This window comes from Amphiura filiformis, unplaced genomic scaffold (assembly GCF_039555335.1).
Source record: "Amphiura filiformis unplaced genomic scaffold, Afil_fr2py scaffold_25, whole genome shotgun sequence".
Classification (NCBI taxonomy): Eukaryota; Metazoa; Echinodermata; class Ophiuroidea; order Amphilepidida; family Amphiuridae; genus Amphiura; species Amphiura filiformis.
Window position 1 is genome coordinate 1,983,480 of NW_027305489.1, and position 24,394 is coordinate 2,007,873.

The 24,394-nt window shown below is 35.7% G+C and overlaps 1 protein-coding gene across 1 annotated transcript; it reads right to left on the reverse strand.

The window, feature by feature from the left end:
- Positions 1–19,871: 19,871 nt before the first annotated feature.
- LOC140143670 (uncharacterized) lies at positions 19,872–23,291 on the reverse strand. Its single transcript, XM_072165490.1, has 2 exons — positions 22,904–23,291; positions 19,872–21,623 (listed from the first exon to the last, which is right to left on the reverse strand). The coding sequence occupies exons 1-2, from the start codon at positions 22,958–22,960 to the stop codon at positions 19,881–19,883; spliced, it is 1,800 nt and encodes a 599-aa protein (XP_072021591.1). The 5' UTR covers positions 22,961–23,291; the 3' UTR covers positions 19,872–19,880.
- Positions 23,292–24,394: the final 1,103 nt, after the last annotated feature.

Below are 24,394 nucleotides of genomic sequence, written 5' to 3' on the forward strand. Positions count from 1 at the left end.
TGGGCAGGAATAATCTCTTATGTGTCTTTGGCCCCTGAACATGTTTAAAGCAAAACCTCCTTGTAACCCATTGCCAATTTTGCTTTAAACATGTTCAGGGGCCAAAGACACATATAGGAGGTTTTTTCCTGCCCAACGATGATGAAATGAGATCATTGTCCTTCATGGATGATTTAGTTGGCCACACTGTTGATTTAAATTCTGCTGCAGAAATTCACGTAATATGTTGCAGAATTGCCCCAAAATAACTTAGTGCAGTGAATTGGTGAGTGATATTTCAGCATGTCGTCTAACATGTGAAAAAGTGTGGCTTTATTGTGATTCAAAACTATGGTGGGGTGGGGTACTGGGATGCATCTTTGTAAATAAGGAGTCATTGATAGGCGGAATGTTTTTCAACACTACAGTAAATGACAATCATGAATTGAACATGTATATCAGCTGAAACAATAAATTTGTAAAATAATGAAAGTTGAAATTCAACTATTAAGATGTTTGGTTTTCAAAAGATAATGTAGAGACATAATTTGTAAGGTCTTGCAGGAAAAAACTTCACCCTTCATGTTCATAGCTGGAACTGTAATCAAAATGTTATTCTAACTTGAAATGAAAGAAAGAACAAATGCATCAATACTCTCCTAGTATCCCCAAAATGTGACCAAAATTTAGAATTTTTTGAAATCAACCTCGTCATCAGTGTGTATGATTTGATCACATGCTCAAAATGAGGTCTAAATCTTTATACTGTAAAGCGATATATTTGCAGCATGACATTTTTGTGAAATTGACAAATTTCCTGACAGAAATAAAAAGTAAAAATTGGAAGCATTACACATTTGTGATATTAGCTATCAAAGAGTTTCCAAAACAAGGGGAAACAAAAGGAATATTTTCTTTGTTTGGCTACATGTATATCTCAAAATCAATATTTCCGCATTCCGACTGATTTTGCTTGATCGCATCACATTTGCCAATTCTTATCAAAAATTATATGGCTTTACAGTATTTTTTTGTTGAATTGCCTGATAATGATTTTGATTACACAAAAACGATAGTACAATGTAGTAAAATCTAGATGGCGTTTAGAGTGAAATATTTTTTTGTTTGACTTTACATACTAGTTGTTGATTATTTGTTTTTGAAATCAAACATGAAATGAAATTTAAAGCTGTACATTTTAATGCTATTTGCTGTGGCATAGAATTTATGAGGCGGCCATTTTAGAGTAGGTAATATGTGCCCATCCACCACAAACTGGTCGTAAAGTCAGCATTTTCCATTTTGAGATACAGTATTGGATTTCTATAAATATATTAGAAATTTGACCTTTGATGCACTATAACTTCACTTCCAGATGTCCGATGAAGCTGGTTGAGGTGTAATTTTAAAGCTGAAAATGCATTCTTTCCCAATCTGCAATAAACAGAAAATGATCTAGAGCCGACTTTACTACCACTTTGTGGTGGATGGTCACATATGTAAATACATCTGAAATGACCTGCTTAATACATCCCTGGTGCTTTCTGTGTTCCTAGTAGAGAGAATGACGACCTTTCCAAGCTATATTGATCTTTAATTAAAGAGACAATCAATAATATGCATAACCAGAATACCACAAAATCATTCAAAATTCAGATATGGGCATTTTCGGAACAAGTATTAATGTGTAAAATAAGCTGTGCTCCGTACTTTATGAAGTAAGTATGAACTACTGTGATCAAATTAATCTATTTTAGTTGTTGATTATTTTGTGGAGCAGTTAGGCACAATTTTTATACCAAAAATATTTGATTGTCACTTTAATGATAGCATAATTTGGGCAATTCCATTTTAAAAATCCACACTTCCTCTGTGGGTGAATTTTTAAATGTCTTCCACAAGGGGGTTATGAATTTTAAATGGAATTAACACATTAGTAAGCAGCTCCATTTGAAACTCATCCTCCCTCTGTGGAATATTCAGGTCGAATCTTTCTCTGAGGGTGTGGGGAATGTATATGGTGTTGCCTAATGTTTTAAATACTCCCTCTGTGTAAGATGTTTCCAAAATCATCCTCAGAGGTAGTGTGGATTTTATTAAATGGAATAGCCAATTAAGTTGTTGAATTATATTGGTGACTCAAACTCTGGTGTGGTTGTTTTAGTATTTTACTGTTTCTACACCCACTGTTTTCAGACACAAATAGCCAGGAAAATCCACATGAAGGTTCAGAGTAAACATTTAAATTGGTTAACACAGTATAAGAATATTGCCTTGGAAAAATGGTAATGGTAATTGCCTGTAAGTTTATATCGTCGGTAGAGTGCAACACTATCGTAAGTGCAGTAAAATGTAATAGCTGCCTTTTGTAAAATACCTATTTGCATATTTGCAGCACAATCCCCTCTTCATGTTCATTGTAAAGTGTTGATGTTCTGTATAGTACTTTCCTGATGGCCATCCCGGCCACTAAGCTAACCCCAAGATACCACCTTTACATGTAGTTGAGTGTTTTTATTGGTTAAAAGTAAGTACATTTATTGAAATATTGCAAATGGCAGCTATTGCATTCTACTGCACTTACGATAGTGTTGCACTCTGCCAACGATATGAATTTGACAGTTGAAATATGTGTGTAAAAACTATTTATAACTAAAGGTATTTCATATAGTTGTTAATATAAAAAATGTATGACCTTGTTTCTTAACTATATAAAAATTGCTGGTAAACTAAAGATTGATACTGAAATATTACTTGAAATATATTTATTATAATATACATCCTATAGGTATTAAACTACAGTACTTTTTGTATTTATTTTATGAGTGCAGCTGAAATTAATCTGAGCAATTGACTTGACAATGAAAGACTACAAAACTATTAGGTATTGAACATAAATACATGGCTTTGTAATTGTATGAACTTCACTAATTTGCAGTATTTACACTGAATTTGAAACCTGCCAAGTTTAACATACATGTAACTGCTGGGTGCAATTTGACTACTCAGTGCCAGAAGTGGATGCAATAGCTGCCTTGTGAACATTCGGCAATTTACACATAGTATATTGTACTCATCTACACATGGCTACTATTACACTTATTCACTTCTGGCACTGAGTAGTCAAATTATGAAGTAACACATATAAGCCACTTAGCCACTGCTTTCAAACTTTTCATGAGCATAAAATAAAGGTTTTTTGAGCAGGTGCTAAAATGGGAGACTTATATGGGAAGGTATTATGCTCATCAAGGTCTTATAAAATTATAACAAAAGGGTAGTTCCTGATAGATGCACAAATCCATTAGAGTGTGAAATTGGTTATTTACCCATGAAAGAACATTATAAACCTTTCTGGTACATTAAAAGATAATATTGTAGAACCTTGTCTACAAGTGTATAGAGTGATTTTTGATGAAAGCTAATTTAATCTAGATGCCCTCCATCCACAAAATATAACATTATGGAGTTTGAGCGAATAGATTACTGATACAAGCCCATACAAACAAGTATTATTGTAAGACCAATCTATTGCATTGGCCTATTTACGGCTGTTTCATATAAATTTAGCGTTCATCAAAAATATTACATACCGGTATGCTGGTAGACAAGGTTTTACGATATGTCATGGTTTGGTCTGGCTGAAAAAGGTCAAATATCACATCAGTGGTATGTACATCATATGGTGTATTCTGGGATTCTGTGAAAATCTTCTTTGGATACTTAAAAATGGGGTATATGAAGAACTGATATAGAAAGATGGGGATTATTAGTGTCAATCCTCATTTTAACCACTTTTATTGTTCTTATGCAATTTATTACTAGTGTGGCAATAAATGTGATAAAAGGTTTATATTTATAAAGTAACATGACATTATCGTCAAAATGTATGCAAGATGTTTTGGGATATCATATTATATATTTGTGATATAGGAGTGTTAACAAAAGGGGTTTCAGTTAGGACCTTACTGAAAAATGTGTTTTTCTTTTGGGGGCGGAGGAAGAAATATATGGGGTCTTTGGGTGAAAAGAAGGACAAAATCGAACGGATTGGCCAAAAATGAACACCACAGTGTTGAGTCTCTTTATTTTGGTGATTTTTAAAATCTGGACAATGTTCGCTAAACAAGTGTTGATTCTTGAGTCTCCCAAATTATATTGATGTTTTAAAAAGGGAATGAACCTTCATCTTTATGGGCCCAAAGGTGGTTGACACCATGTTGATCTTGTTGTACTTAGTATAGTTAGAGTTCATCATTTTTTTCTGTAAGCCTACAGGAAAAGCACTTGAAAAATCCCTGTCACAAAATAATTTGGATATTTAATGCACTAAGACCTATCTAGCACTCTTTTGTTTTTGCAAATCACATATTCTCCTTTGTGGAAGTGTATCTTATTGTATCAAATATTGCTTGAGATTGCTTCCACAGGAGGAAAGATTGTTTGCTAGTCTCTAAGGGTCAGTTTATCAAAGCATGGCTAGTGGTCAGGCTTTCTAATCCATTAAATTTAAGCCCAATTACTGTAAAAGTAGAAATTTTCGCGAGGTTTTTATTTTTGCGAATTTCGCGAGTGGACATAAAATCGCGAAAATAAAAACTCGCGAAAATAACCTTTTGCATTAGGTTTCTATTGTATCAATATCAAAACCGCGAAATTTAATTCTCGCACAATTGACAAAATCTTCAAAATCGCGAAAATATTGACTTTTACAGTAATCTTATATACCAGTGCTTACAATTTCACATAATACATCCACTATAAAGATAAATTGATAAAATGGATCCACATTGGTAGAGCTAGCCTGCTGGTGCTGGCTTAGGAATCCTGACAACTAGCCAAGCTTCAAGAAATTGGACTCAAGTGGTTTATTCATGGCATATATTCCACCAAGCATAACATGTTGAAAGAATCTCAATCTCGTGTATTATATCTTCAGGGGTCCGTTTCATTAAACTTTTACCCTTCGTAACTCAAGTAACTGTTCGTAAAGTTACGAATACCCAATACTAGGCGTAACTTTACAAAGGGTCCCTGTAGAAAATCCCTTTTACTTTTGAAGGGTACCCTTCATAAGTAAGTTAAGTGAAATGGAACTTACGACAGATTTCGAAACTTACGAAGCTATGTAAAGTTTAGTGAAATGGACCCTGGTATGTCCAAACTGAGGTTACTGTATAATATGAATATATTTGGTTTAATCATACTGCAAACACTTTGCACACATTTTAATATATGTTGAGCAACTATGCAACAGTTCAACTTTAAAGTAAACATTCACGATATTTTTATGGACCCTACTGGAAATAAGCTGGCATATTTAGCTAACCTTATTGCTTCATGTGTGATTTCTCTTGATTGATTATAATTATGCTCTTGCTTTTTTGTACTGTAATAGAACCTGTTCAAGTTTACAAAATATTGGCAAAATATATGATGTAAGATTCTGAAAACATGGTAATAATGCTCAATATCGGTCGAAATAAACTCAACAACTTGGACTGTTGCATATTACCTCAACACTTTGCCCACTGTTTTTGCAGTGTGTCTGCTGTATAAAAGCTATATTGTGGTCAAATTGTGCCCAATTTATAGAATTTGTAGTACCTTATTCAGGATATTTTCAAAGTTGACTAATGAGTATTAGACATTCTTCGTATTGTTTATCCAATACCTTGTACCATTACTTTAAAAATAGTAACATGTGAATACTTGTAACTTTCATGATAGTAAGATATTGTATTTCATATTTTCTGTAATTATAATATCAACTTCAAACTTTGGTGCTACCTGTTGGATAAATGGTTCAACCAAAATAGGGAACAAACTAAAATTTTGATGAAGCCATATAAAGTTAATTAGTTTCTTTCCTGCCCTTCTAAAATGAAGAGTACACATGAAACTCATCCTAAACTAAAATGGTTTTGTTCATAGGGTTTCATCAATCCTTTTGTTGGTTTTTAATATTAAATGGTCAATGCATTTAAATTTCAAACTTCGGTGCTACATGTGGGACAAATGGTTGAACCCATAAGGGAACAATCAAGAACATTGACATAGCCTTATAAAAGTAACTTGTTTCTTTACAAAGAAACCCACCTCCTGTCCTTCTGAATTGAAGATTATACAAGAAACCCCTCCCTAATGAAAATGGTTTTGTTCTTACCTTTTCAGCAATCTTTCTGTTGGTTTTTTTTATGTTGAAAAATTGAAAAGGTCATACACTTGAAACAGAAACTCTGGTGCTACATGTGGGTACTTATGGTTAAACCCATTAGGGAGCAAAAAATAACATTGATGAAGCCCTATAAAGTAAATAGGTTGTTTACCAAAAAGACCTATCTCCTTCACTTTTAGAATGAAAATACACCGATGATACCCCCCACCGAACAAACAAAAATTGTTTTGTTCTTAGGGCTTCATGAATCCTGTTATTGATTTTTAATATGAAAAAGGTCAATGCTTGTCAATTTGAAACTTTGGTGCTACTTGTGGGACAAATGGTTGAACCTATGGGAATAAATGATGACATTGATAAAGCCATATAAAGTAAACAGGTTCTTTACTAAAATGCCCACCTCAATCCCTTCTGGAATAGAGAGTATACAAGAAACCCTCCCTAATGAAAATGGTTTTGTTCTTACCTTTTCAGCAATCTTTCTGTTGGTTTTTTTTATGTTGAAAAATTGAAAAGGTCATACACTTGAAACAGAAACTCTGGTGCTACATGTGGGTACTTATGGTTAAACCCATTAGGGAGCAAAAAATAACATTGATGAAGCCCTATAAAGTAAATAGGTTGTTTACCAAAAAGACCTATCTCCTTCACTTTTAGAATGAAAATACACCGATGATACCCCCCACCGAACAAACAAAAATTGTTTTGTTCTTAGGGCTTCATGAATCCTGTTATTGATTTTTAATATGAAAAAGGTCAATGCTTGTCAATTTGAAACTTTGGTGCTACTTGTGGGACAAATGGTTGAACCTATGGGAATAAATGATGACATTGATAAAGCCATATAAAGTAAACAGGTTCTTTACTAAAATGCCCACCTCAATCCCTTCTGGAATAGAGAGTATACAAGAAACCCCTCCCTAATGAAAATGGTTTTGTTCTTACCTTTTCAGCAATCTTTCTGTTGGTTTTTTTTATGTTGAAAAATTGAAAAGGTCATACACTTGAAACAGAAACTCTGGTGCTACATGTGGGTACTTATGGTTAAACCCATTAGGGAGCAAAAAATAACATTGATGAAGCCCTATAAAGTAAATAGGTTGTTTACCAAAAAGACCTATCTCCTTCACTTTTAGAATGAAAATACACCGATGATACCCCCCACCGAACAAACAAAAATTGTTTTGTTCTTAGGGCTTCATGAATCCTGTTATTGATTTTTAATATGAAAAAGGTCAATGCTTGTCAATTTGAAACTTTGGTGCTACTTGTGGGACAAATGGTTGAACCTATGGGAATAAATGATGACATTGATAAAGCCATATAAAGTAAACAGGTTCTTTACTAAAATGCCCACCTCAATCCCTTCTGGAATAGAGAGTATACAAGAAACCCCTCCCAAACAAAAATGGTTCTGTTCTTACCTCTTCATCAATCCTTTTGTTGGTTTTTAATTGTAAAAAGGTCAATTCATTTGTATGAACTTAAAACTTTGGTGCTACCACAATTGTTAAATCCAGTATTAAAATTGTAATATTAAGCACTTGTACAATGGTAATTCAAAACCAAATCGTATCACATAGTAGATAAAACTGCTGCTATCTACTGAAGAAAGCAACAGACCCAAGTATACGTTTGTGGAAATTACCAAAAGAGCTAACATGTAGGGAAGTAGAGATATAAGGGTTGGGGCAGAATATTTTGAGTTAACTGTCATTGCTCACAATATGAATGCTTGAATTACATAGGCAGTCAACAGTAATTTGATTTTAGGGGCTGTGTCATGTTTGCCAGTGTCAAGGAGATGTTGATATCATGGCAGGTTACCAAGGTTGGGTGTTCTTTTTTTATAATCAGAGACTGAATTAAAAATACAAGTTTGCATCTGACATCACCTGTCAATCAAATTCAGAAACACATTTTCGTGATGATTGAAGTTTCTGTACAAAACAGTAAAACAGCATGCCCTATGGTTTATTTTGCACCTTCAAGCCCACAAGCCGTCTCAAAAGGTAGGGCTTAGTAATTGGAAACTTTCTTTCCTAAAGGCACCTTGTCAACAATGCCTCGAAAAGTTTCCTTTTCTCTGATGAAGGCACCCGAAGAAATGACCTTCCTTATAGGTGCTACTAACCAATCACTGGCTGTGGAGAGTTGGTCGTCTGATACAAACTAGTCTTTTTCAGTCTCTGATTATAGGTGAGGTGAAAGCATTAACGGTTGACATCCTATATCATCATGATTTTCTCATACAAACTAACACCAGATATCTATAAGCCATTCCTCTCTACTATTCTGACTATAGAGGGCGATATTACAAATATTTGTATTCTTCAATTTGTGTAAGGCACAGGTTACAGGGACAGTTTTTTATGATGATAATCTGGTATTCATCAGTATCCAGAAAGTACAAATTGGGCTATTCCATTCAAAATTCACACTACCCCTGTGGAAGATTTTGGAAATATCATCCACAGGGGGAGTATGAATCTCCAATAGAATGGATACATTGGGCACTTCCATTTAAAACTCGCCCTCACTCTGTTGAAGATTCAGGTTGAATCCTTCCCAGAGGGTGTATGAAATTCAAATAGAGCTGCCTAATATGTTCATTCTATTTGAAATTCATACTCCCCCTATGGAAGATATGTTACAACCAAGTAGAATATTCATGGATTAGCTTGGCTTTGGAATATCTCACAAAGAGGCTGTAGCTGTGTATCCTTTGGTACTTCCTTTCCTGTAAAGTTCATAAAATGCTGTAAATAATTAAAAATGTTTATGAAGCCAAGAGTTTGAAAACTGAGAATAAAATGACTGTTATTGGCATTTTATTACATGTGCTGGAAAGTATTAAGTTTCAGTTCGTATATAAAAATTACTTTCATTGCATTACATGTTGCTAGAAATTTTCTTTTATTACAGTGTACAAGGCCGGGTTCAGGAAATTGAAAATGGCTAATAGCTCCTGAAACTGGCAATTTGCAATCAAAAAGTCCGTATAGACGAATCCAAATCCACGCATTCCTACACCTGACTAGCAGCCTTTAGTTGGGTAGCCGTCGGCTACAATACACTCCAAATGTGAAATGATTCTGCCTTGGCGGAAATTTTAAACTGCATTCCATCACCCGTTTTACACCTTCCGCGAAAACACAGGTAGACAAAAGAATGATTTAAGTTTACAAGCTTCTACATGGTCTATTCGCTGTTGAAGTGACATAATAATCGGATTAACTACACGCGGTATCTATGCATTGATGTACTTGCGAACAAACGGACTATGTATGAATAGATGCGACGGGATTACCTGCGGAATATCTCCATTATATATTATTAGCTATTATTCTATTAACCCTCCTCGTCCTTGCATCTTCTCTAGGTGTTAGGCGGCTTTTATTTGCACAATTGGACGCTCAAAACACCTGACCATGACTTGGCTCGTTGGATTCGTCTATACTGCATACATTAGAATTTACACAACTGGGAGCTAGTGGTCTATGTACCGGATAAAGCATTGGACTAGTAAACAGAAGGATGGGTTTGAGCCCCACGTTAGCCCATTCCCTTTCATTGTATTACATGTCGCCAGAATTTTTTTTTATCGTACATGTAGTTTACAAGGTCGGGCACAGGAAATTTGAAACGGCCAATAGCTCCCGAAACTGATTATTTGCAATCAAGCAATCCGTACTGCATACATTAGAACAGACCTTCTCAACTAGTTTATTTGAAGTGTCAACTGGGGAATTTTAGTGATCATGAAGTGCCAACATGTTAAGAGAGGATTTTGCGAGGGAGCGCGTGCGCGACCTAACGCATAGCGGGTGGGGTCCAGGGCCCGCCTTATGGCCCCTGGAGAGGTCCTGTGTGAAAGCCCCGGCCGCGGGGGTCTAGGGGGCAGTGCCTCCGGAAGGTCTGAGATTTTAGGGCTTTCTAACGGATCAGATGTGATATTTTCACCCCTTTTCTGTTGAAAAGTTATGTGAAAAAAAGTAAATTTACCGTGCGCCACTTCGTGCGCCACTTCGACTTACTCCAAGCGCCACAAGTGGCGCGCGCGCCGCCAGTTGAGAAGGCCTGCATTAGAATGTACACAACTGGGAGCTAGTGGTCTTTGTACCAGATAAAGCATTGGACTAGTAAACGGAAGGATGGGTTTCAGTCCCACGTTACCCATTCCCTTCCTTTTTCCAACTTGTCCTCCTCCTTCTTTCTTACAAATTATACTCGGTTACCTGAGCAATCGTTCCTCATTTTATTTTCATATTATGTTCTTGTGCAGTTTGCGTAGCCACACTTATATGTGACGTGTCATGTCAAAAGGAGACACTTTTGGGCAGGTTATGAATTTTGAGGTTTTTACATATCTTAAATAAAGAGATATTTTGCTCCACAACGCCGTTTTCCCCAATGAAATCGGACATTCCTAAGCGAAGATATTGAGTTTGTAAGTTATGGTATTATAAAATTGGAAATTGAGATATCGCCCTTTAAAAATATTATTGACAATGTTGAGAGTAGGAATTAACTTGACAAATGTCACAAAAAATACAAGATGCCAGTTATATTCCGGTCTGAAACTATCAGACAATATTTTTAACATTAATAACATCACAAATTAGCAACAAACCCAAATTGTGAAAAAATCACCCACAGGTAGATTTTTGGCTATTTCTCCATTTACGATCCTGCCCAAAAGTGTCTCCTTTTGACATGACACGTCACATATGTATGCATGCATAGCCCACTTACATTGAGCTCTACAAGCGTGCATTGTTTTGTACAATTTAACTCCCCAAAAGTGATACCCATTTTATCAACCTCTAATTGAGGGCTCATAGCTTTAAGTAGTATGTATGACATTTGGCGATTTTTTATAATTTTGTTATAATAAATGCGTATCAGTTGTACAAGTTAATGCACTTGTACTGATGAGATGTTGATGCGTCTAATTGTTACTAAAAAGTTGGAAAAATGCAAGAAAGAAAAATGATACTGTCCGAAAGCACTGTGAGTAACACCTAACGGTACAGAAATATTTGTGTATGTATATAAAATGGATGCACATGTTACAGGAATTTGTATTCAAATATCGCACTTGAAGCGCCCAGTCCTCCCCATACAGGTCCTAGGGGTTCTGTGTTCATGGTGTTAGTAGGCCATGAAAGGGCCGAAGTGAGTTATTTCCTTCCCATTAATATTTACACATATCTCAAGAATCATAATACCCTTTGAGTTGAAACCGAACAACTAAAATTTCTTAGTACAAAAAGTACCATGTGATATCCTAGCAAACACAAAAACGTTTTAAACAAGTTATATTTTGGGTTTTGGTTTAGGTAAAAATGTTTTAATAACATTAAATGTCGGATTATATAAAGGTCATGAAAACGTTTTAAAACGTTTTGTACATGTGGTATAAAAACACACTACAACAATATTTTTAAAATGTTTTCAAAATGTTATTGTAAACTAGTTTTTGCAAACACTTTTTACCAACTATTTTGTCAACACTTAAATAACATTATGTTAAAATATTTGCAGTAGGTTATCAAAAAAAGTTTTTTAATGTTATAAAAACGTTTGATACCCTTTTTATACCCTTTATATCGTTATGAATTCGGCAGACGACCGAATCCAGATGCATTACAGACGCATGCATTATTTTTGAATGAGAGAACAAGGGATCTATGCTTTACCTATAGAGGGCAGCATATCGATTTTTTAACGGTTGTCGTCGTTGACCGCACTGCGATGCACCGTTAGCTAAACCTGTATGTCGCCCTCTTTTGATTACTTATTATGCTGTTATGATCTGATCTCCGTTGAAAAATTGATATGCTGCCCTCTATAATGTACATCATTGATCCCTTGTTCTCTAATTCATATGTTATGCATGCGTAAAATGAATTTACCAAAAGCCGAATCCGGATTCGGCCGTCTGCCGAATTCATAACGATATATAACCCGTCATTTAAATGTTTTCTGACAACCTTTTATAACCTTTTGCGATTGATGTCGAAAATGTTTTGCGTTTGCTGGGATCACATTTCTCAGTCTTGTCAATATTAAAAGTTATTGTTTATCGTCACCTTTATGGACATCATTTCAATATTTCATATGCCATAACGGCCGAATGAAAACGATACAGTTCCACTACAGGATAAAAAAGAAAAATTAATGTTTTTGCAGTCACCTCACCGAAGCAGTCAGTCAAACCGGGGCTGGAGAAACTGGCTTGGTTCAGAACGAAATCACGAGCTATAGCCATTTGCAACCACTCTGATAGGTTAATCGCGGCCAGATATATCAAACAAAATCGAGTGAATTTTGAATTTAGTCGACCCATCTGGTGGACACTTTTAGCAGCAAGAAGCATTATGGTTTGGACCCACACTTGTATGATACATGTTATGATGTAACAGAACATAAGTATTACCATGATTACGTCTTGATCACTGTCCGGTTCATCCGTACTATTCATGCTCAGAACAGTAGCCGCGGCAATCATCTTAAATATGTACCAAATAAAACAAGAAGCAGCCGTGAAAAACAAAAGATAGTCACTGCTTGTGAACGTAGTTGATGTACACATATTTTTTCGGTATATCTTAAAAGTTGACCCAATACAAGCAACTGCGACAGATAAAAACGCGGCAAATTGAATGCCGATATAAATCATGGACTGCGTGTTTTCTGGTATCGAGTTTGCTAGGTATCCAAGTGGACCTTGGTTCAGAATGAGATCAGCAAAAAGAAAACCTACTGCGATGCAAATGACAAATATGACAAATAAACCTGTTTTGATTTTGTTATTGTTGCAACCATTCTCCTTGGATCCTAGAAGATGTTGCTGCTCCGATTCTGTTGCATCGCAGCCACCGGTTATCTGTCCACCTTGCTGGGAATTGATAACATAGCCGTAGTCATCAAAGCTATCATCTTGAAGGCTTTCCGTACCTGTAACCCTGTCATCTTCAACTTGTGTATCTTCACGTTCATTTCCAATTAGATTCCACAAATGGAACAAAACACCCATTGAAATGGTTACAAATTCCATAAAAAATGGTTCTAACGATATCAAAGTTAAATCAATGGCTTTGACAAACGGCGATTCGGTGGATTTGCTACACGGGGTAGAATTACCAGTCGGACACACCGGGGATACGGGAATGACATCCTGTGATATTATTTCAGGAAGTTTTCTTAGGGAAACAGTTAGCCACACCCAGATTTTATCTGCGATCATTACGGCAATTGAATAATGAAATAAGCCGTTGTTCGGAAATACGACACCGTCATATTTGGCGAGAAAAATGATTTGAATGACTATATATAACAAGTAGATGAAAACATCTATGATTGACATCCAGTCTTCATAAACAGTGCTGTGCTCATAGGATACGGTGCGAATTATGTTAAACATAAGCCACAGAATGGCTCCAACGCCAAATACAACCATTTCTAAGAAGGACATTCCATGACTACTTGTAGCTTCCTCAATGCGTTGTTCTCCGTCCGAAATCTGATCACGATCAATAGAATGGTACACGTGTCTTGCAGAGATATTAGGAGAATTTTTAGAATGTCTTTGCTTAAATCTAACTTTACCACTGGTCTTCCAATTTTTCTTTTTAATGATGAAATATAAGCATAAAGTGGACAGCATGACAGTGGAAAATACGCCGACTGGCTGTGTTACATTTCGCGTGTTCTTCGAGATCCTGTCAGTGGGTTCGTTCGACGTTGGAATCAGAACGGGAACAAAAGCTACCGCAACAGCAGCACTTCCAAGCAGAAAAATCAGCATAAGAGCTGAATGATAATTCCCATTACCACCAGTGGTTTTTGCTGCACCCTGTAAGAGATAGGAAATATTATTGTTGCATAACGTAAAGCTAAATAGAGTTTTTATGTTCTGTTGCGTTGAACGTTGCTTTTATTTTCCGTTTTAAGATACAATGTTTTTTTGTTGCCACTGAAAATTGTACAAGAGCGGAAATACAATACAGCAACTTTCCCGTTGGGATCATTATCGTAACAGCAAAACGCACGCGAACGTTGAACTATATTAGTATAATATACTTGCTCCGTCTATATAAATAATTGACAAAATATTCCGCCATGTTAACTAATTTCGCAGTAGTTTTTTTTATCGTGTTTTAATAAATCATTTCATTCGGTTGCGTAAACGTTTTTAACCGTGTTTAAATTAAATGTAAGTTATTATAGATAATATAAAACGTACCTGCTGACGTTCATGTGGGGAGTTTTCGCTATCGGATTCGCCGAGGGAAGGATCCATGTTGTAAAGCCGTATCGTGAGAGTAAATTGATGTTCAGAACAAGAACTGCGAACTGAATTAATAAAGTAGTTTGTATTTTACCTGGCACGCACATGAAATTGAATGAATTGATTCGATACTGGGAATTGAAACTGAAATATTGTTTTATCTTAGGAAGAAGACAATAGAGTGACGTTCGAGTATGTGTTTTGCCTTGGGATGAACGGAAGTATGCGATGATTTTAACTCAACAAAACAATAATAGGCCTATATTCTGAATGAGTAACCCAGGCAAAAGAAGAAACAAAACAAAACTAAATTCTCTTTATATAATATTGATAATATAATTATCTTGATTTATGCAATAGTCTTATAACTAATTGAACACAAAATCTAAATACCAATAGACGTTTAAGAAAGATGTCGTACATGTTGTAAGGTCAAAACTGACTATAATGTGAAAAACAAATTGGGGCAATGTACTAAGGGTGCATATTGTAAGTTATTTCATAGGCAATTGAAGGTACTGCATAGGATATTTGCCTTCAGTCCACGAAGGTTGAGTAGCATGCAGGTTGGGTAGTGGATATTCTTCTTCGTCTTCACAAAAATAGAGGGATTGTCAGGAATTCGAGTAATTGCCGATGCAGTTATTCAGGCCTTGTGGTTTGGCCCCCGGGGTTTGGTCATAAAAGTGCCTAATTTAGCTTTTTTTTTTCACATATATCGAAATTCGTAATACCTGTTGAGGTAAAATCAACTATTTGAATTTCTTAGGGTTATAGTTACAATAACAACCACGCAGCTACTGAAACAAAAAATAACGTAGGCTATAAGTTATCTTTATCGTTCTTCTTTGGGTGATATCATTTCAATATTTCATAAGCCACAACGGCTGAGTGAAAACGATACAGTTCTAGCGCCGGATAAAAAAGAAAAATCAACGTTTTTGTCGTCACCTCACCGAAACAGTCAATCATGAAGGGGTGTGAGAAATCGGCATTTTGCAGAAGCCACTCACGAGCCATAGCCGTTTGCTTGTTTGATGTGATCATTTATTAGTTTTTCAAACAAGACATCATGTACAACACAGTTTTTAGGCTTAAACAGCTTAAAGCCGTATCATACTGATGTATGCAGATACTTTTGAGTCATTTTCAACTTTAATTTCCCCTTATTTACAACATTATTCACTTTCACAGCATTTTAAAAGCTTTTTCTGATGTAAAATGTATCTATTAATGACAAGATTGGTGGCGCTATTTAGACACTGGAAATTACTCTTTCAGGCTTTCAATAAAAATAATTCCTCTATTTTGTTGATGAAATATGTTTATAAAATTTCTTTGTTGCTTGTTTCACCCATTCCATCTGTTTAAATGGCGATATTGATTACCTACCCCTTGCAAATTAAGAAATATGATTTATGATAAATAGCGCCATCTATAGTTTTCTCAATAATGAAGCCAATTCTATATACATCGAACAACCGCAGCGATAGGTTGATAGCGATCAGATATATCAAACAAAATCGAGTAAATTTTGAGTTTGGTCGACCCATCTGGTTTTACACTTTTAGCAGCAAGAAGCATTTGAGTTTGGACCCAAACTGGTATGATACATCCTATGGAGTAACATAAAATGAATATTGCTTGGTCATGGTCTATTCTATCTGCTGAGTTGTTCATATTTAGAACCCTAGACACAGCTATCATCATGAATATGTACCAAAGAAATTCTAAAGCAGCCGTGAAAAACAAAAGATAGTCATTGCTATTGAACATGGTCGTCTTGCACTTATTCCTTTGGTAGACAGTAAATGTTGCACCTATACAAGCAACTGTTACAGGTAAAAAAGTGACAATAAGAATGCCAATATAAATCATGGCCTGCGTGTCCCCTGGTATCGAATTAGCCAGGTATCCAAGTGGATCTTCGTTCAGAATGAGATCAGCTATAAGAAAACTTACTGCGATGCAAATGACTAATATGACAAATAAACCAGTTTTGATTTTGGCGGCATGGCTGTAACCATTGTAGATATTCGATATAGATCCCAATAGACTTTGCTGCTCAGATTCCATTGCGTCGCAGCCATCATGGCCATTGTAACTCGTTGTCTGTTCACAATGCTCAGAATTAATCACATTGCTGTAGTCGTTATCGTCTTGAAGGCTTCCCATACTTGTTACCCCATTACCCTCAACTTCTGTAATTCCACCTTCATTCCCGATTAGATTCCACAAATGGAACAGAACACCCATTGAAATGGTCAAAAACTCCATGATAAATGGTTCTAATGATATCAAAGCTAAATCGATGGCTTTGAAAAACGCTGATTCGGTGGAGTTGCTGTTTTGGGTGGAATTACCGTTCGGATAGACCGGGATTATGGGGATGACATCCTGCGATATAATATCAGGCTTATAAATTGGCCTTGTTCTCCTGTAGCGGGTTTTATCCGTGTTCTCTATCTCCTTTTATATTTTATGGTGCTTTTGACCATGTTTAAATGCAATGGAAATAAAACGTACCTGCTGATGTTGATATATGGAGTTTTCTCTGTCAGATTCTACGTGGGAGGAGTCCATGCTGTTGATAGTGTATCGCGAAAATATAGAATAATGATGTTGAGAACCCGAAAGAATTGAAATACCTCTGTATTATCATATTACTCAAAACAAAAACACACATGTGATTGAATTTGAAACCAAGATCTGAAACTTTCATATTATTTCCAATCAGAAAAATGAATGACTACGCAGTAGCAATTGTCATTTAATATTTTATTACACAGGCCTATTAAATATTGTGCCGCACGAAATGGAAGGACACGGGTCCTATTCACATAAAAGATAATACATCTAATAGATATCTTTAATGTAACTTCTAGAGATAATTTTTATCTATTACATAAAATAACCTCCGCTTGCCCCATAATCTCAACCGGCGTACCAATATACAGACCGCAGAAGAATGAAGGTACCTGTTATGTTCACCAAATTTGTTGAAATCGGTTGAGAATTTGTTTACATGAGTCTTTATCGACAACCTTGGTCCCTTCCCAATTTATGGGAAGGGGCCAAAGCCGATAAAGACTCATAAACAAACGCGGTGGATCAGAGAGGCAATGTGGATCAGAAAGCGGGAGGACAAATTAGTTTTCTTAGTATTCAAGTATCAACAGGTTTAACACGCTTCCAATCAGCCATTTTTTCTAATACACACACTTTCTGCATAAATGTCGTTTTAAATGGGCATTTTAAAGAAAACTTGTTTACAATTCTTATCTGCTCTTGTCTTTTCTTTCCTAAAAAGTAAATGTTTTGTTTTACATAATTTTCAATATTTTTCTTTATGTCAGTTTCAATTTAAGCCAACCAAGTGACCAAATGGTATTTTATGCTCTCTATAATTTGGTCTAAAAGTCCTCTTTGTAGATATAATTACGTATACAGATTTTCTCCATTTCCGCGACACCGAATTCTGATTTAATTTTTTATTTCGCCTACAAAAATATTACAACTACATTTTCCCACCAGCTAGACAAGACTCTTGGGTACAATAATGGAAAATAAGGTAGAACTTTTTGAATGACCTTCGCGTAATCTACTGAAACATAGTTTGGGAAGATTGTAAGAAAACAGTCTTTTGTAAGAAAACAAAAGAAAACAAAATGATAAAACGTAAAATTACACTGGGCTTGAATTCATTAGAATATTAAGTATGTTTATAATTACGAGGTATCACATTTTAAAATCATCAGAAAACATACTATTTCCTTCATAGAGAACAAAAGAAAATTGAACACACCATAAACGAAATAATGAGATACAAAAGTAATTTTGAAAACGGGACGAAATTTATAAAATAATGTATACTTATCATATCGGTATTATAATACAAGACACGACATGAAATGGATTAAATTGAAACAATTACAAAGAAGCACACAATTGGTTGTAGTTTAATCATAAACCATATTCCGCAATATTGTGGCTGAGTTGGAGATGAAAAAATAATAAAAAACCGTGTTTTCATACATTTCAACATGTTATACACTATAAAGGAATCATTATTTGACATAAAACCGAAACCAACTGTCTAATGATAAAGATGAGTACACGTTTAGTGGACAATTGAATTTTATTAATAAACGTTGTAAATGATACATACATACTCCATTTTGTTATATATTTTGTTTTACGAGTGTGCTGAGGCTTGTGGATCAACGTCTAGGCTTTGTGCCTGTGCGTAGCGCACTATAAATCACTGTGCTCTCTTTTTACATACCCAAAGGAAATTTATATCAGGAACTCATTATTTGACAGAAATCGGAAATCAACTGTTTAATGATATAAATAAATCACCCTTCTTTTTATGTTGAAATATTGTGAAAACAATTATTAGTTCTGAATCTATAGGTGTATATATAACAGCTGAGTTACTTTTTGTGCAGACTTTAGATGAGCACACGTTTAGTCGACAATGGACTAAGTGAATGTTTAATACTTTTAAAATAACATTATAAACAAACATTATAAATAACATTATAAACGAACGTTGAAAATGATATATACATACTCCATTTTGTTTTATATCGGTAGACAACTCGAGAATTCGGATAAACATGGGTAAAACTTGTTTCCCCAGCTACTGAAATCACTCTGCTTGTATAACGTGTAGAGTCATAAACATAAAGGAGTTTGCAGGTGTCCTGTTTTTCATGATTGAAATTGACAGTCCATTTGAACAAAGGCTTGGGATTATTATATCGCTAACCAACATATTTACATTTCCACAATCCACATTATATACAGACAAATATCCATGAATCTGACAGACCAACAGGCTGTAGGCTTGTAAACGAAAGAAATATTCTGATCAAATCATAATGATAGAAAGTGTGGTCCCACGAATACGCCCCTATCTGTGCAATTTGTCACACGGGCTGAATGAAGCATCAGGCTTACTTACTTACGGGGCGATTTCCGAATTCCGAACGATTGCTATTCTCGAATCTCGTATCAAGACATGGATTTCGCAGTGGCGTATTTCAAATAACGCGCTAACCTAATCCGGCGGGGCATATATAATCAGGCATATATGGGTGTATTGACTGTATGCTTGTGACGCAGTTACCGTTTGGTTACGTACACGTATTGATGGCCCGCTGAGCTACTCTCAGCAGCTCTCAACTTAAAGGGCCATGCATATCTATTGCAAAAACAAGTTTAAGTCATGCGAGGGGAGAGGTCCGAGATTCGACCAAAAAACAAAACAAAAAAAACCAAAAAAAACCAAAAAAAACAACCACAAAAACAAAACAAAACAAGAAAAACAACAACAACAACAACAACAACAAAACAACAAAAACAAGGGTAGGGGTAGGGTTAATGCAATTTTCATACTTGAAATGTGTTTTTGTAATGTCATTATTTCAATGTTTCATACGCAACGACTGCGGAATGAAAACAGTAAAGTTCGATTGCCAGATAAAAAAAGTACATCAGCGTTGTGGTGGTTGCCTCACCGAAACAGTCAATCATAACAGTGGTGAAAGGTGTTCTGTGTGCAAGGAGTTCGCGAGATATAGCAATTGCTAACCACTGCCATATGTTGATTACAACGAGATATATCAAGCAAAAACGCGTCAATTTTGAGTTAGGTCGACCCATTTGGTGGACACTTCTCGCAGCAAGAAGCATCTGAGTTTGAACCCAAACTTGTATGATGCGCAATATCGCATAACATAAAACGATTATCGCCTGGTTACGCTGATCTGCATTGGTACTGGTACTCAGAATAGTGGTCGCTGCAATCACACGGAATAGTAACCAAATAAAATTTGCAGCAGATGTGCAGAACAAAAGATAGTCACTACTCGTAAACCTTAGCGACCAGTACGTATTCTCTTTGTAGATTTTATATGTTGCCACGATACATGCAAATGTTATCGGCAAAAACGCAGCGATTTGAATTCCATAGTTCAGAATGTACTGCGTGCTGATCGGCAAAGAATTTGACCAGGATAGAAATGGACGCAATTGATAAATGACAAGATCGAGTGTAAATAAGCCTAAATGGACGACAATGACAAATACGGTAAATAGACATGTTTTGATTTTATCATTCAAATGCAGCCGAATGTTGCGATTTGTGTTGTACCCTAAAAGTCCACATTGCTCCGATTCAGTTACATCAGAGCCATAGTACCTCGAGACCTGGTTTCCACCTCCTTCAGATTCTATCACATAGCTGTAGTCACCATATCCTCCATCTGAATGCCGTCTTACATCTGTTGTACTCCTGCTATCTCTCGTTCTGGACACTGCACGGTCTTTTCCAATAAGATTCCACATGTGAAATAGAAGACCCATAGAAATGGTCAAAAACTCCAGGAAGAATGGGTCTAAAAATACCAAAGTCATATCAAGGGCTGTTTGAAATGTTGATTCAGTGACGTTCCCCGCCGTACTGTTTCGGTCAGTGTGGTTATGTGCATGTGACATAACATCATCAATACCGCCTAGAGTTACCGTTATCCACACCCAGACTTTGTCAGCAATCATCAACGCAATTGAATAATGAAATAAGCAGTTATTAGGAAGTATGGCGCCGTCATATTTTGCAAGAAAAATAATCTGAATGACTACTGAAAGCAAGTAAATAAATACGTCCAGAAGTGACACCCAGTTCCAGTAAACACTGTTATCCCCGAACTGGTCCCCGAAGCATATGATATATACCATGTCGCACGTTAACCACATTCCAGCTCCGACACCGAACATAACACTTTGCTTGAAAGGCATCGCATGAAGATCTTCAGCTCTTGCTTCGGTCGAATTGCGAACTAAACTTTCAGTAAAGTTGTACATGTTAGGTCGATCAACAGTATTTCTCGAGTGTCTTGGCATAAATTGTACTTCACCACTATCCTTCCAAGTTTTAAGCTTTATGATAAAATAGATACATAAAGCGGACATCATTACAGTACAAAGCGCGTGAATTGGCTGTGTGATGTTTCTGGCGTTCGTCGAGATTTTTTCAGATTCGTGTGATGAAGGAATCAGGACAGGAACGAAAGCTAACGCGACTGCAGCACTTCCGAGAAGAAATATCAACATGAGAGCGGAATGGTAATTGCCGTTATTGCCACGATGTGATTGCGTTGTACGCTGAAAAAGATAAATCAGGAAAACTGGTCAACCCTGGGTAATAACAATAGTTATTGTTTGGTATCCAAGGGGAAAGAGGAAGAGGCGAAAACAGCATACGTTAACGTACACCAGGTGTGTACACGTATTATGGTTAATTAATTACAAAACGGGTGCTTTACGCTTTCATTTTATTTGATAAATAGTTCTCCTAATCTTACTACACAGTAGGAATGATAGACGAAAGAGTGACCACCTAAAACCCTACTGCAGGATTGCAATTTTCCGGTGCGTCGCTCTTCCACTTGAGTAGATACTACTTAAATTAGAAGAGTGAAGAGCATATAAATATCAGTATTACAAATAAAAAAGGATCAGAGCTAAAAGTAAACTAAACAGTACCAATTGACCAGCAGGGGCACTTTGGATTGATATAAAAAAATTAAAAAAGTATACACATCAAACACTCTTCTCCTGTGTGGGGGTTTTAGGGGGGGGGGGGCGTGGGGGTGGTGGGGTGTATGGAGGTTATCCCTGGTTGAAGGTTTGCGGGGATGTGCCACGGTTTTGGGTACCTTGTCAGCGATTTTGGTGTATCGATGAGTGAGTTTTCAGTGGAAACTAATGCGCCGAATTGAGCGCATTTTTGCAAAGTGAAAGATTAGACAAAAAACGAAGAAAACAGCAGTATCGACGAAGTTGAATCCCCATTCAAATACACGTAGCTAATTTAGTATACTGTCAGTATATAAATTACAGATTCGTGTAAATGCCTTATTTTGTCTTAAATACACGAATTTCGGCTGAACCACTAGCAGAGTAAAAATGGCACATTTATGACAATGACAAATGTACCACAACCACAATAATGATGATTTTTACGATCGTCCAGATGAGCAAATCACTGACTGGACCTTTAAAGGCGCGCAAATGGGGCAAATTTGGATGCCTTGGATAAAACAGTAAAAAGTATGTATAGAGAAAGTCAGCATCCGAAAATCTGCGTGACTCATACCCGTATAAAATGCTTTGAAGACCCCCGGAGATTTCTAGTGAAAATATAGTCAAATTTGACCCAACATTTATGTCTAGAATCAGGTCAAATTTGTCTTGGAAAGTCTTATGAGATCTTAGTGAAGGACAACCAGAAAATTCTGTTATTTTGTCGTACATTTTGGATGTTGTTGTACATATTAACAACATAAGATTAGAAAATTATTCAACAATTGTCATTATTGCGTTTTGCGATATTTCGATGTTTGTTTTAACCGCACAATTTCAACATAAATAAGAAAACTAACCTGAGGTTGCCCGTGCAATGAGTCCACCCTGTCACATTCCTGAATTGACGAAGCCATTGCAACTCATGTAATTGTATAATATGGTACAATATGATATAATATCGGCAAATAATGTCACGCAGTCCTATGACCGCAATCAATAGTTAGCTTGCCTGAACAGAGAACTAGGTAGCACTGATATTTAATTTCGAAGTCTTGTGTTTTAGTGGTCTCTTCACTCACGTATTGAAACTAAATGATATACTAGGAGTTGAAACCAAGATTTCAGTTTTGAAGAAGACAAAGCTTGCCCTCGGAATGCAAGTTCAATTTCATTGAATAGAACTTTCATATCTATTATTTCATTTTGAAGTAACCCATGAGCTATTGTAATAAACGGCTAGCAATTTAGGAGGAAATTAGAAGAAAAATATAAATTTAAAACAATGTGATTATGAAACTGATAAAATGATACAATCAGTCGACAAAGAGAAAAGCACTTTTAATGTCATGGTTTAGAAAAAAATCATTTATTTTCCTTCATAAACATTTTAACCAATGCAGTTATAAAAATTATTGTTACACTTGTTTTACACAGCACATCAGTTATTAAGAATAGACAAGCACACCGATAAATATACAATATTTTGATATACACTTAGAGAAATGACCTTTGCAACGTACTTGCGTTATAGGCAAAGAGGAAAACAGCTAAGTCTTAAAAGGAATAAAAAAGAAGAAAACAAAGAGCAAAGAATAGTTTTCCATACATTATCTCTCAGGTGTTTTGGTACCAACCCAGCAAACACTTTAGTGACAAGTTAAAGGGTATAAAACGTTTTAATAACGTTCTAAAACATTTTCAAAAACTAGAGGCAAAACATTTTAACATAATTGTTGTTAAACAGCTACCAAACTATTTTGTAAAAAATAAAATTTTGACAATATTTTTAAAATTTTGTTGTAATGTTTTTCATATAAAGCGTATTATGACGTTACGACCTTTATATAACCCAATTTTTAAATATTATTAAACGTGCTGAATAAAACCAAAACGTGTTTATATCATGTTTATAACGTTTTAAGAACATATCTGTGTTTGCTAGGTGGGTTACAACCATGGTAAATCTACAATTCTGGAGCAATCGTTACAGCTCTCATATCATTCAATTTGTTACGAATCACGATATCCAGGCTAGTGCATATTGCTATTTATAGCTATTTGTGATGGCAATTTCTGAGACTTATTTGGTCAAACACATTATGACCAGGGGTGGGACATACAGAAATACCGGTGGCGAATTTGTAACAACCAAGAATGGGTCAAAACATAATATGAACCCTGTTGATCGTGATCTATTTTGTGATGTTGCTTAACATCCAAAATAATGCTAGATATTCGTATTTCAATTTAGTTTTACGAAAGGGAAATTTTAAGACCATTTTGATTAAATCTGAGCATTTCTCAATGGAAGTTATACTTTGACCTTTGCTTAATTTGTTAACATTTGA

Excerpts from the sequence above, each read along its gene's own strand:
- LOC140143670 (XM_072165490.1), bottom strand. The coding sequence starts at position 22,960 with ATGGCTTCGTCAATTCAGGAATGTGACAGGGTGGACTCATTGCACGGG. Across the intron at positions 21,624-22,903 it reads CATTGCACGGGCAACCTCAG|CGTACAACGCAATCACATCG; the intron begins GTTAGTTTTCTT and ends TATCTTTTTCAG.